This window comes from Eptatretus burgeri, chromosome 14 (assembly GCF_056783735.1).
Source record: "Eptatretus burgeri isolate ZD-2024b chromosome 14, Ebu_testis_v1, whole genome shotgun sequence".
Taxonomy (NCBI): Eukaryota; Metazoa; Chordata; class Myxini; order Myxiniformes; family Myxinidae; genus Eptatretus; species Eptatretus burgeri.
This window is the reverse complement of record NC_140974.1, coordinates 75,216,066-75,230,947: the sequence shown is the minus strand read 5'-3', so window position 1 is coordinate 75,230,947 and position 14,882 is coordinate 75,216,066. Positions and strand designations below refer to the sequence as shown.

Below are 14,882 nucleotides of genomic sequence, written 5' to 3'. Positions count from 1 at the left end.
ACTTTATCATCCAGTCAGATGGCCTCGAGATACACACACTCGTCTCAAAGCCACTTCACCTCACCTGGGATCGAATCCCGATCCAGCTATAAACGGTTATCCTGGTGTTTCACAGGTAGGGTCATTCATCAATGTGTGTGCCGTCCTCGGGATGGACGTTAAACGAGTGTCCCGTCTGCTATCATTCGTTGATGGATGTTAAAGATCCGACAGTGTCGTTCGTGAAGAGTAGACGAGCTATCGCCGGCACCATGAGCAAATTACAAATTCCTGCCCGAATTAGCAGAGGGCATTGCAGCAGCAGCACAGTCGTGCCCTCAACTAATGATGCTATACCGCAGCCTTGTGCTGCGTACAAATGAAGAAGAAGACCCAGTCAGCTATTTTGTCACAAGTAAGTGAGATGTGTTTTCCCGAGGGAGAGGAATTTAACCCTGCACCATGAGAACACTGATACAATGTATCTCTGACATGATAAATGTCTGTAGAACCTCAACGTGGGGGATAAGGTACAGGCAAGGTATATATTCTGTTTGTTTCCGTATTCACGCACCAGTATAAGTGATTTATTTTGAACAGGGTTTTCAGGAAAACTTCTGACTTGACCTGAAGACAGTCCTGTACAATTTATTCATAGTCACCAAAACAAATAAATATTTCACCTTGAGGAGAGTGTACATAGCTAAGTATAAGGGATGAATAAGTTGAGGCTTGATGAGTGGTGAAAGACAAGGAGCTGATTAATACTCTTGATCCCTCACCTTTTGGGTGGTATGAGGCATAGATCTGTATAATACGAAAGCTAAATGTTCAACGGTTTTTGAAATATCATGTACACAAGCCAAGTTACCGAGATGGCTGCCATGGCAATACAATTCAGCCAATCACCGACGTGATCTCAAAAGGGTTGAGACATTGTCATGAGGAATAGAAAGGCCTTCATTTGTGAAAGCTAAATGTTCAACAGTTTTTGAAATATCAAGCACACAAAAGTACGTGGACAGATGATCGGTCAGTCGGCCGGAGTTCATTTTAATGTTCCCTGTCTCCGACCTTGTCGGAGGGGCAGTGGGCAAAATGAATGGGATGAGTGGTGAACAACATTGTAGAGATGGACGAAGAGAGAAAAAAATGAAGAATTGTCAAACAACAAGGGATGATGAATGAAAAAAGAAAAATATTACTTGAATAATTAGGTGAGTGAGGAAGGTGAGGAGAAAAGGGGGAGAGAGAGTTGTGAGAAGAAAGTAGCAAAAATTAGAGAATCAAAATTAGTGAGCAAACAAAAAACAGTACAAAATAGTGAGAAGAGAGATTGTCAAAGAATGAAGAGCAATTAGTGAAGAATAAAAAAACAATCATATAAGAATAAACAGTACAAGCAGGGTACCCATCTCTGACTGCTTCGACGATGTGTCACCTCAAAAGAGCAATTGCTTGGAGTTTGTTTTGGTTGAAACGGGAATTCAACGTAAAGTGATGATGTGAACCGTGACATGTGGTACGTGTTTACCTTATAGACAATGACAGTCCGCTCAAACGAACAACTATCATTCGTGATTAAAAATATATGTTGTGCAAAGCACAATAATTGCGAAATCAAAATGAACAATAGTTGTCTTGGAAACAGCAATTTATGAATTTGAAAATTTTGACCTATCAAGTGTTTTACATGATGGAATGTTGTGCGTAAAAAATTTGAACCTTTTTCTTTTCCACATGGGACCTTTTTATGTTTCACGTGGAACCTTTTCTATTACACGTGGGATCTTTTTCTGTTCCATATGGAGCCTTTTTATGTTTCAGATGGGAACTTTTCGATTACACGTGGGACCTTTTCTATTACACGTGGGATCTTTTTCTGTTTCACGTGGGACCTTTTTTTATTAGACGTGGGACCTTTTTCTGTCCCACGCGGAACCTTTTCTATTAGACGTGGGACCTTTTTATGTTCCACGTGGGACCTTTTTATGTTTCATGTGGGACCTTTTTCTGTTCCACGTGGGAGCTTTTTTGTTTCCCATGGGACCTTTTTCTGTTTCACATGGGACCTTTTCTATTACACGTGGGACCTTTTTCTGTTTCATGTGGGACCTTTTCTATTAGACGTGGGATCTTTTTCTGTTCCATGTGGGACCTTTTTTGTTTCACGTGGGACCTTTTCTATTATATGTGGGACCTTTTTCTGTTCCACGTGGGACCTCTTTTGTTTCACGTGGGACCTTTTTATGTTTCACATAGGACCTTTTTCTGTTCCATATGGAGCCTTTTTCTGTTTCACGTGGGACCTTTTTATGAGACGTGGGACCTTTTTCTGTCCCACGTGGAACTTTTTCTATTAGACGTGGGACCTTTTTCTGTTTCACGTGGAACCTTTTCGATTACACATGGGATCTTTTTCTGTTCCACGTGAGACCTATTTTGTTTCACGCGGGACCTTTTTATGTTTCTCGTGGGACCTTTTTCTGTTTCACGTGGAACCTTTTTCTGTTTCACATGGAACCTTTTCGATTACACATGGGATATTTTTCTGTTCCTCATAAGACCTTTTTATGTTCCACGTGAGACCTATTTTGTTTCACATGGGACCTTTTTATGTTTCACGTGGGACCATTTCTATTACACGTGGGACCTTTTTCTGTTCCACGTGAGACCTATTTTGTTTCACATGAGACCTTTTTATGTTTCACGTGGGACCATTTCTATTACACGTGGGACCTTTTTCTGTTTCACGTGGAACCTTTTCGATTACACATGGGATCTTTTTCTGTTCCACGTGAGACCTATTTTGTTTCACGCGGGACCTTTTTATGTTTCTCGTGGGACCTTTTTCTGTTTCACGTGGAACCTTTTCGATTACACATGGGATATTTTTCTGTTCCGCATAAGACCTTTTTATGTTTCACGTGGGACCTTTTTCTGTTTCACGTGGGACCTTTTTCTGTTCCGCATGAGACCTTTTTATGTTTCACGTGGGACCTTTTTCTGTTTCACGTGGGACCTTTTTCTATTCCGCATGGGACCTTTTTCTGTTCCATGTGAAACCTTTTTCTGTTGCGTGTGGGACTTTTTTTCCACACTTATCCAACCAAGATATTCTGGCTTTGTATTTTTAATTAATTTTCTGAAATTTGTCGAATTCGTGTTTCATTTGGAAGTTGGAGGTTACGATGTGGAAGTAGAGATGGGAAAAGTCTGATTTAATGCTATTTAATTCCAGGCTATAAGGCAACAAAAGGTAAAATTTTGAAAGGGGTGTACATTTTCTATAGCCAGTGTGTGTGTGCGTGTGCGTGTGCGTGTACGTGTGCGTGTGCGTCGTTATGTCTGGCTTCCTTCCTGGGACTACGGTGCAGTAATTGGTCTTTATGTTGAATATCTACTGTCCCTGATGTTAACTCAGCCTGGGAATTCTTCCACAGAATGCTACTCTCTCTCTCTCACATGCACAGATTCATTCTATCTCGTCCTCAATTATCCTACCCTTCTTCCCGCCCTTGGTACACTGAATCCTGTGATGAGTCAGTTGCTCTGAAACAACTTGCATTCTCTTCCTGGAAGCTAAATCCAACTTTTGAGGCCCAATGATGCCAGATTTGCTTATGGCAACCCATGCAGTGCATTTCTGGCTGTGCAACAGCCTTTCAAGAACTTCATTAGGAGAACTAGAACCCCAAAACATTGCTTTTCGAGTTAACATGACCACTTGAAAGAAAGTGGACCTCATGAGAAAACCACACATTACTCCCTATGCATTCTTTCCCTCAAACTATTCACACATCATCACACAACATGGTTTATCATTGTCTGTTAGTTGTTGCTTCACTTGTATACAATACAGGTACATTTTCAGCTCCTGTTTCAGAATTATATGTGTACTTGATAAAGATAAGTTCAATTCTTGCGATCGAGGACACAGCGACTTCCTGGGGCTCCTAAAAACTGCTTCATGGATCACTTCAATGTTTTCTCATGGTACTGCAGTTCTCGGGCTACCAAACTTTGAGCAATTAAGATTTTGGACTGTCCAGTAGGACTTAAACCTCTTTATCCATCGAAAAATTGCATAATTATCTGGGACTAATCTGGTCTCGAATTTCTTTCTCAATCGTGTTTGATTCTGTTTAAATGACTTTGTGACAAAGTAAGACTCCACTATAAGGATCCTTTGTTCAATTGTCCATGCAATCTTCAAAACTAACAGTATGACTCTCTGATGTTTGCAGGTTTCCCTCGAAACGATGCTTCATACAAACCTGAAATAGAAAAAATGGATAGGAGAGCCAGAAAACAATATCTGTCCAACCTCAAAAATGAACTTTCAGACTTGTCTCCCTCATCTAAAACCTGGTAGCACCTTGTCAAGTATGTCTCTGGTGTATGCTCCACATCCATCCCTCACCTTTCCTTTTCAAATTACATCACAGCCGACTTCGCTCGTGAGAATGCTGAACACCTCAATTCTGTGAGTGCTTCCAAATCTGGTGTCTGGTGTCCCAAAAATCTGGTGTCCCAAACCCCTCACTCTGTCACACCCAACTGCTCCTGGACTGTGTGTCTTTTGCACTTAAGAATATGGAGAAGTTTCTGGCCAACCTTGACTATGATTCTGCAACTCGACCAGACGACATTAGCTCACGCGTCATAAAATCTTCTCTACTGCTTTTGCACATCCTCTTTCTGCTCTTTTCACCCTATCATTTGACCTAAGTGATATTATATCTGCTTGAAAATCAGCCAAAATCACTGCATTACATAAAAAGGTGCAAAAATCGATCCCAATAACGACAGACCTATTAGCTTATTTGCAATCATCAGCAATGTCATGGAATCCATCATCACAGTTGATAGGAAATCCTTCCTTTTCTTCAACAGCCTCATCTCAGATCATCAATTTAGTTTCAGACCAGGTCTCTCCACCTTGGACACGTTGCACTTACTCTGCCAACAATGGATTGAGGCACTCAATGTAAGACATGAGATCAGGGCCATCTCTCCTCGACATACCTTGAGCTTTCGATCCAGTTTGGCACACCGCCAAACTCTCCAAACTCTCTGTCTATGGCATCCAAGGCCAACACCATTCATGGCTTACTGCCTTCTTCTACTCATCAAGCCAATGTGTGGCTCTCAACAGAATCCTTTAATTTCCTCTCCCTGTCAAGGCTGGAGTGCCCCAAGGCATTGATCTTGGCCCAATTTTATTCCTAATCTCCATCTCTCTGACTCTCTGGAAATCCCCTTATCCATTGACTGATGACTTCACCCTCTGCTGTGGCATTGTTCACCCTTCAGACAGACAGGTTGCAGCATCTTCCATTTCTTCAGCAGCATCTTCCATTTCTTCAACCTTGCCAAAATCACAACATGGTCAAACACCTGGAATATGTCTGTCCATCCTGACAAATATATATATATATATATATATATATATATATATATATATATATATCCATCCTTCCACCCCCCCCCCCACATATTTTCTTAACACTCCTCATGGGAAAGTTCAGTCACTCAAATTATTGGGTCTCACTCTCAACCATGATTTCTCTTGGGCAAACCACATTTTAAAATTGGCCTCCAAAGTCAGTCACTGACTGGGCATCCTGCATCATCAAGGTCCTTCATTGGCACACCTCAACTCCTATCTACCTACAAGGCCTTTATCTGCAGCTTGATGGAATACTCTCCCTTTGGGACTGGTGCCCCTTCCTCACACCTTATTCAGCTTGTCACCATGGAAACCGAGGCCTTCAAGATTATTGGAATCTCCTGCAATGCAACTGAGTCTATGGGTCTATCACTTTCCCATAACAGACAGGTTGGTGGTCTCTCTGTCTTCCACTCCCTCCTCTCTGGTCTTGCACCCTCTGCCCTCTCCTTGATTTGTCTCTCACAGTTTTCTGCAGGGCCCATGTGGTCCACCATCAACCCCCTTTTGTTGAAACTCCTAAAATCCAGGATCACTGCTCACCTCCACTCATTCATTCTTCTTTTCTCCTGCCTGTGGATCCAACTTCCACATTGTCTTCAATCTCCTTCTTCCCTCCATGTCTTTAAGACAGCTGTTCAGCATCATCTGAGATAATCCTCCATACAAAATTATGAAGTTCTTTTTTACCCCTGTTAACTCCCTCCCCCACCCCAAGTCCACCTCCTTCCAAATTTCTATTTTTTTCCTTCCTGAGAATTTGCATCTGCAACCATCTTGTCCACCCCATGTGATGGATTCAAGTTTTAATTGAACAAATGTATATGCTCCACCCATTTTTGCATCATCTCTGCTTGGGGGGAAAGCATACTGACGGTTTCAATTCCATTTTTTGTGATGAACTTATGTGTACTCGTGTGACAATGGCACAGTTCTTTCCCATCATATCCGAGTGATTTAGAATAAAGTAATCAGAAACCTAAACCTCGAGGGTTGGTAACCTGCTTGGAATATTCTTCTTTTTGCATGAATCTGGACACAAGGGCCATTCCAAGATACCCCATGCATACTCCCATACTTCTCATTCCTCCCCACACCCATTGTTTGTCCAAGTCTCCCTCTATTTCGTCCTTAAACTCTGCTATTGGTGTTTCCTCCTTCCCTTTCTGCTGTTCCTTTTGTTCTGTTGTGTCCTGATCTGTCCAGTGTTCTCGCTCTTCCATGAGCCTTGACTCTGTACATACATATATGTATATATATATATATATATATATATATATATATATATATATATATATATATATACACATACACACACATATATATACAGGTAGTCGTCGACTTACGACCTATGCGACTTACGACTGTTCGACTTTACGACCACTTTTTTTTTTTGTATGTATGTATGTAAAAAAAATATATATTTTTTTGTCTGTAAAATATACGTTGTTCGACTTACGACCAAGTCGACTTACGACCGATTGGTCAGAACTTACCAGCTTTGAAGATCCATTCCATGTAACCATTTAGTTCCCGTTCAATCTGCTGTTGCCGACGGAGCTTAAGAAAGGCTCTCCTGTTTTCAACTCGCTCACGCTCCTTCGCAAACTCCCTGGGAAGCCAACAGCAGTTGTTTATGCATTCATTGGTTAAGAAAAGTTATCAATATTATCAGGCAAATTATTTGAAAATACAATAAGTGGTAATAAGAATTAGTGAGGAACCTTGCCCCTTTAAAGTCGGAATCTTGTGTGACAAAAGTCTCAACCCAGATGTTTACTCCAGAATAATGAACAGATACTTCTTGTGTACAAGATATAAGCTCATTGTGGGGCAACTTAGCATAACAATTGTGCATTTTGTGAGGAAAGCACTAAATTTGGCACACTAGTAGCCTATCATATTATGAACAGATTTGGATATTGGGCCATCTCAAAATTTTTGATGGCAGTGGAAAATGGCTGCTACAGCCATCAGCGGCTGAATTTGAGATGGCCCAATATCCAAATCTGTTCATAATATGATAGGCTACTAGTGTGCCAAATTTGGTGCTTTCCTCACAAAATGCACAATTGTTATGCTATATTTAGCTAAGTTGCCCCACTATCATGGAAGAGTGACAAAGGGTAAAATGGAAACAAACTGACATTGGGGGAACTATTGGAAAAAAAAACAACAAGAAAGGGAAAGAACAAACAGCAAATGAAGATTTATCACCACTTCGAATTTTCTCCTTGTTAATGAATGAACATCTTTCAGAGTTTTTTGTTAAATATAAACACAACCCCAAAGAAACAGTGAAGTGTTGACAGAGATAAATCAGCAAATGTGAATAGCCATTGAGCACAGTTGTTTTGCTTTAACGCTCTGTCAAGAACACACACACACTGACAAGGCAAGGAATGAAGGGCAAACAGTATGCAAAAAAAACCAGCCACTCAGCAGCCACAATTCCAATATTTTCTTCTATATTTGTGTTATTATTAAATTGTGTAGCTCCATTGCCACACCTTGTACCTCACACTCACTTAGTTGGATTTCAGTAACATTACTAAACATTTCTATCCAACAATGCCTAATTTTCTCACCCCGACAGCACACCCAGAACGAGGTTGAGCATGAAAAATGAACCAAAAATAATAAGTGGAACGAAGTAGAACCAGTTCCAGCGGCTTCCCAACGAATCATTGGTCTGCAGGATGGGATAGGGGTTCGGAAAAGAACACAAATAAGTAAGTGCAATTCACTCTCTTCAACGAAGTCCTTAAATGCCATTTCAAACATACAAACCTTTATTGCATTGAATGCAAATGGGATTTTAAAAAAACAAGAAGGGCACTCTTCGACATCACGATGTCACCAGATATGCCTCCACCCACATTATTACATCATTATACATACTTGTACCAAGTTTGAATCAAATCCCTGACCCCAGATTCAAAATATTAAATAATTCTGGCTGCCAAACCATGCGTCCGATCAGATTGAAATTTAAACCATACATTCCCCATCAATAATAGATCATAATTGTGATGTTTCATGTCGATTGATGAAGCAGTTCAAGAGAAATAATATTTTAAAGATTTCCGTTCAATCCAATTTCGCTGCCAAACCATGTGAACCATGATGTCATTGGTGGAGTACTTTTTGTTCCCCATGGATGGGCGATCACACCTGTAAAGTTTCACCTCGATCTGTTCAGCCATTTCGGGGAAGGAGATTTTTGAAGGTTTTTGTGTTACAAACAATATAGCTGCTGAACACCGTGACCGATGGCGTCATCATTTTTTCCCCCCCCCTATACAATTTAAGCCCTTGATGACCCGCAAAAATTTTCATTCTGATCAGATAAAGTGTTCGACGTATGCAATTATGACATCATAATGAAGCTACCTATGAAATCATCAAAAATAGGGTCGACATCCCTGGGTGCTCACCTGGTAGAATAATTAACCTGAGGAGGAAGTCAACGTGTGAAGGAATCAGCAAAATGTACCAATGATACCTATTTTGGGAGGAATCCCCTCCCCCCACTGTAAACTCCCTAAGACCCCAATATTTTTTTTATTGTTGTTAACAAACTTGGGTGATGAAGGTTGTGGTCAAGTTTCATCATAATTTGTATGAAGTTTCTGAAATAAGCCTTTGTTGAAATAAGCCTTAATCATCATGTTCTAATTTTCCTGATTCTTTCTCTGTCATTTGGTGGAAATCTTTTAACATTAGAAGTTTTCTTGGGGTATATTATATTGCAGGAATTGAAGCAATGGTCTTTTGTTGAGTTTTTTAAAGTGGTTGAAAAAATTTATCTTGCTTCTTTTCTTCACCTGTTAGTTTTTGTCTGTTTCTTCTTTTATGTTCCTGTTGAGCAACTTTTAAAACGAATTTTTTATTTTCCTTAAACCTACTGGCTCTTTCATCTGCTTCCATTTTCTGTGTTTATTAAGTGAAAAATATCATTTCGTATCTCATCTTGTTTGACCACAATATATTTATATTTTCCAGTTGTGTGTTTCATATAATCCTCAAATTCCCTTTTACTACATAATTTTGAACAATTCTCCAAAAATGATTTGTGTTCATTGAATTTAGCTTGAATAAAATAAAAGTATTCACATTATTTCTCAGCAAAGGATGAGGAAGAAAGTATAATTGATTAAGATAAATACAATTGCGAGAAGAATGTCTCCTTCTGGTGTAGTAGCTATCAATCACTGTGGTAGCTATTTTACAATCATCAAATATTATAAGGTGCTTTTTTGATTTATCCAAATCTTGGGGTGAAGGTATATCATCCATATCACAGAGATTACAAGATAATGAAGGATTGGTTTTCTTTTTCATTTTTGAATCTGACAAAATAGTTGTATTATATCTCCAATGTTATGATAATTTAGTTTGTTTTGAAATTTAAACAAACCGATGACGTCTTCTGTTTGAAGACCCGCATTGAAACCTTATGAGAATAGTTGATACTCATGTTGAAAACTTGACTTTGTGAAAATTATTAACATCTCATAATCAAAAAAGTTTGGAGTAAGGAGCGTCTTTAAGAGCAAACAAGTTTTTCCACATCTGTTTGAACCAACTATTAAACATCTTAATTAATTCAGTACATTTTTATGGTTGTTAAATTTTTTCTTGCTCTCTCAGACAGGTTAAAAAAATCATTCATATATATATTTAGAAAGTAAATCTAATTTTTTTACAAGTTTTATTTGAAACTCTATAGTTTATCTAAATTTCTGGTTTGATTTCTAAATAATCCATTATTTTATTTATATAATATCTTGTATTGATGTTTTCCCTAAAATGACGCTCGTGAATAATATACTGTATAGTATTCATCTGTGGAACATCACCCTAATTTTATCAATCTCTTCCATTTTTAGGAAAAGTGTATTATCACACTCATACTTTATATTAATTTCTCATATCGATCTTGGAAAGTAATTCATTTTTGGTGTAATTTTGAAATAGTTATGCTCCTTTTTATATTTTTTAGGGTAAGTAATTACAATGTAATCACAAAATTTAAATACAGTTTATTACAATGTAAATACAGTTTATAAGCTTTTGATTCAACGATTAATCCTACTCTATCACATGCTGGGAAAGTTATAAGATTATCATATGGAGCATCAGGAAAATCAAAAGCATCTATATCAGGGATAACATTTGGGGTTAGTATCAACATTTTGAGTAATAAAACATAAAACTTTGTTTAAACGAAAAATTAAGCTATGAAAATAAACCCTCAAGTATGTCTCTCTTTATTTTAAGCAAATAAGTACGATTAAATAGGTGGTGTATACTTATGTGAAATTTATCTTAAGCAAAGACATACTCATAAATCCGTAAGAGAAAAATCATCTTTTTTAGCCTATAAATATTCTGAATTCAACTTGTTAGCCAAAGCATGCCATAAAGTTAGATCATAGATCCAAACTTTAGTTCTGAATAGTTTAAATGAATTGGGTAGCTTGAAATATTATTTTGGTTGTAAATTTGAAATTGCAAAAACACAAGATGAAGAAACCAAAGAGAAGGAAGTTTACATGAGAACAAAATACCATGAATTGATGGCATCCCCTCAAGAGTTTTATGAAAAAGAAGGTCATGTTTTGCATGAGCTTCAGAGATATGAATTAGCTGATGAAAATCTTGTTGAAGGAAGTGGATTTAACTAATCATTTTTTTTAGATATACACATCATTACGTCAAATCATTTTAATGCTTCTTCATATATCGATTCCCTGAGGGAAATAAAACTTTAAAAGTTGGTCATTAATATCCAAAACAAAGATAACAAATGTTTTCTCTGGTCCATTCTTTCTCAAATGTATCCCCCACATCATAAACCAGAAAGAGTATCAAAATATGAGAAGTATGAAAATACCTTAAAAGTTCTTGGATTGACTTTCCCTTTGCCAATGAAGGATATTCCAAAACTTGAAGAAATGAATAGCATGTCAATTAACAGATATGGACTAACAGATTAAAAAGAAAGTCAGGTGTTAAAGGTTTCAAATAAATGTAAAAATGACAAAACACACATTTCCCTTCTTTACTTTAAAGAGACCAAAGGAAATTCGCATTATGCTTACATTAAAAATATTTCAAGATTCGTATTATCTCCAATATCTCAGAGGAATGGAGAGAAAGATCCTTGTAAAAGGTGTCTCAACTTCTTTCACACAGAAAAAAGGTTAAAACAACATTCAAGATATTGTCATAATCATCCACAAACGGTTGAAGAATTGTCAAAAGCAGGTTCAACTACAAGATTCAAAGACGTAAATAAAACCATCAAACATCCGTTCATGATATATGCTGACTTCGAAACCAACCTCGAAAAGATAGCCACAGTTTCCCCAAACTCCAATGAATATTACACTAAGCCTTATCAAAAGCATGTTCCTTGTGGGTTTTGGTATTATATCAAATCATGAGTTGGACACCAATATTTTGAATTAGAACTTTGGAGGAGAAGATGCCCCTCAAAAGTTTGTAAAATGCATGGAAGGAGACTGTATTTGATTAACAGAAGTAACATACAACACGAATAGACCCAGAAGGTTATCTCAAGATGAGAAAGAAGAGTTAAGAACTCTAACATATGTCATATTTGTCAAGGTGAAATCACCAATGTCAGGGTTTGAGATCATTGTCATATGACAGGCAAATACAGAGGACCTGCTCATCAAAGTAGTAATCTCAATTACAAACTTCGTTCTTTCATTCCTGTCTTTCTTCACAATTATTGCTCACTATGACACATTTATTCATACATGAACTCTCGACGACATCTGGGTACATATCTGCTATTCCCAACACAGACCAGAACTACATCTCCTTCACCAAATCAATTTTAACGAAGCACAAAACTCATATTAGATTTCTTCATTCCTACAAATATATATCCAATCCATTATCCAACTTAGCATCAAGTCTCACATCATTTCCTAATCTCCAAAGTCATTTCTCAAATCAAGATGAAATTGAGATCTGATCATGAAAGGGTGTATATCCTTATGACTACATGGACAACTTTGTCAGATTTAATGAAACACAACTCCCTCCTAAAGAGTTTTTATTATAAAAAAAAAAAAAATTAATAAAAGTCATATTGATGATAAAAAAATATCAACACACACAATATCTAGAATAAGTTCAATATCGAAAACCTTTGTGAATACCACGACCTCTATCTCAAGACTGATGTTCTGTTGTAAGCCGATGCGTTTGAAGCCTTCAGAGAGGTCTGTCAGAAAAAAAGATTCATATGGATTATACCCAGCTCATTATTATTCATCACCCAGTCTCGGTTGGAGTGCTATGTCGAAGATGACGAAACAACCTCTCGAGTTAATTTCAGATGTAGATATGTTGTTGATGACAGAGAAAGCTAAAAGAGGTGGATAATCACAAGTTTGTTCAAAGAGATATGCTGAAGCAAATTACAAATATCTCGCAGATTATAACCCCCACAACCAAACCTCCAATTCCTATCTCAAGTATTACGACGCTAACAATCAAGATGGATGGGCAATGTCTCAAGCTTTACCATATGGAGGTCTCAAACAGGTAAAAAAGAAACATAATGAAAGAGTCTTACAAAATAACGTCTTTTTTATTGTTTTCGACCAGGGTTCATTCAAAGTCTATCTTCTCCGACAGTTTTCATAGGATCCGGCTGGAAATTTTTGGCAATATGGCTGAATGTACTGCCCACAGTCACTTGTGGCCCGATTTTTGATTTTCTAAAAAAATTAATTTTTTATGCTTTTTCAAATATTTCAAAGTCCCGTTACTAGGCAACAGTGGTGTCCATAGCAACGGTTCTCATTTGCACACAACTAGGTCATGGTATGAACCTACTGACCAAGTTTCATTGAAATCGCCATTGCATTAACGGAGCACTGGACCGAACAGACATACATACAAGCACAGACACACAGACAAACATATCGACGGAAATACTGATAATAAGGGTAGAAAAAAATCTCAAATTTTTTTTTTCGACTCGATCGACAACCCAATGAAAAATCACTCAGAGAGTGACACTTGGCAAAACAGAACAAAGTGGAACAGCACTTGGTAAAATGCATTCCTCCGCCAGGCTGATGTTTATCTTTTGCATCACACTGATGGTTTGATCTGAACCAAATTATAATCCGCTTGTTTTTGTCACTGAACCAACTCATCCACCTAGTTTTGTCATAACTAGTCCGCAACTTCTTGAGATATTATGATATACTCCACCAGTCAAAAGTTTTAGAACACCCCCATTTTTTAGTTTTTACTGAAATTTAAGAAGTTCAAGTCCAGTGAATAACCAGAAATGGTACAAAGCTAAGTGGTAAACTGCCAGAGGTTAAAAAACGTTTAGGTTTCCAAAAATTGAAAAATAATGTAAATTTCAGAGTTGTTAAAAAAGGCCCTGTTCAGGGAACAAGAAATGGGTTCGCAACTGCAGCTATGGAAGTAAATTAAGCCTTGAAAGTTGATGCAAACAATTCCTACAGGTTGTCCCAACAAATAGACCTGTGTTGTCCCAACTTTTGTTGATTAGTTACAAACCCTCTGTCTGAATAAAAGCAGTGTTGGAACAGACTGTGTTGCTACACCCTCTGAAGCATTATTTGGACAATATTGCACTGCGGGAAGTGGTATATTGCTATCATAATGGTGATAAAAAGACAATTAACAAAGGAAGACAGACAGACCATCATTATAACCCTTAAAAGTGTAGGTCTTTGCTTCAGAGAAATTGCAAAGAAAAGCCAAGGTGTCAGTATATATATACTATGGAAACATATATATATATATATATATATATATGTATATATATATATATATATATATATACTTATATACATATATATATATATATATATATATATATATATATATATATATATATATATATATATATATATATATATTAATATATACATATATGTATATATTATTCGTTTTTGGTCCTATCTCTCAATTTTAGAAATTAGACCTGCGTTGACCTTTTGACCTTAAAAAAAAATTATTGGTTGAATTCAGTGACCTGAAATATAAACCTCTTCAAATTTCAAGTCAATTGGAAGAAAATTGAAGATTTTCTAAATACCACCTCAGTTGTTGACCTTGGGCCTATGTTGAGCTTTTGACCTCAAAAACAATAGACTTCTTCCTTATGACAAATTCTACCATGTGGTGAAGTTTCGTGAAGATTGGTTTGAAATTGTGACCTGTAGGCGACAAACAGACAAACAGACAAACAGATAGAACAACAAAATGGACTAACCAGTGTACTTGAAAAATCTTCGGTTTTGCAAGTTACAGACACAAATGGGGGAAAACATAACCTCCTTCAACTTCGATGGTGGAGGTAATGAAAAAAATTAATGAAAATAAATAAATGTAAAATCAAATGCAGGTGAGTGATCTGAGT

General features: G+C 37.3%; 1 protein-coding gene across 3 annotated transcripts in view; it reads right to left on the bottom strand.

The window, feature by feature from the left end:
- LOC147013644 (voltage-dependent P/Q-type calcium channel subunit alpha-1A-like) overlaps positions 1-14,882 on the bottom strand; it is a 316,279-nt gene that overhangs the window by 222,823 nt on the left and 78,574 nt on the right. For all 3 annotated transcript variants that reach the window (XM_085855714.1, XM_085855712.1, XM_085855713.1), the window contains exons 6-7: positions 8,020-8,123; positions 6,928-7,043 (exon numbers count right to left, since the gene is read on the bottom strand). In XM_085855714.1, the coding sequence (XP_085711840.1) occupies positions 6,928-7,043; positions 8,020-8,123 (220 nt within the window). The remainder of the gene's footprint in view (positions 1-6,927; positions 7,044-8,019; positions 8,124-14,882) is intronic.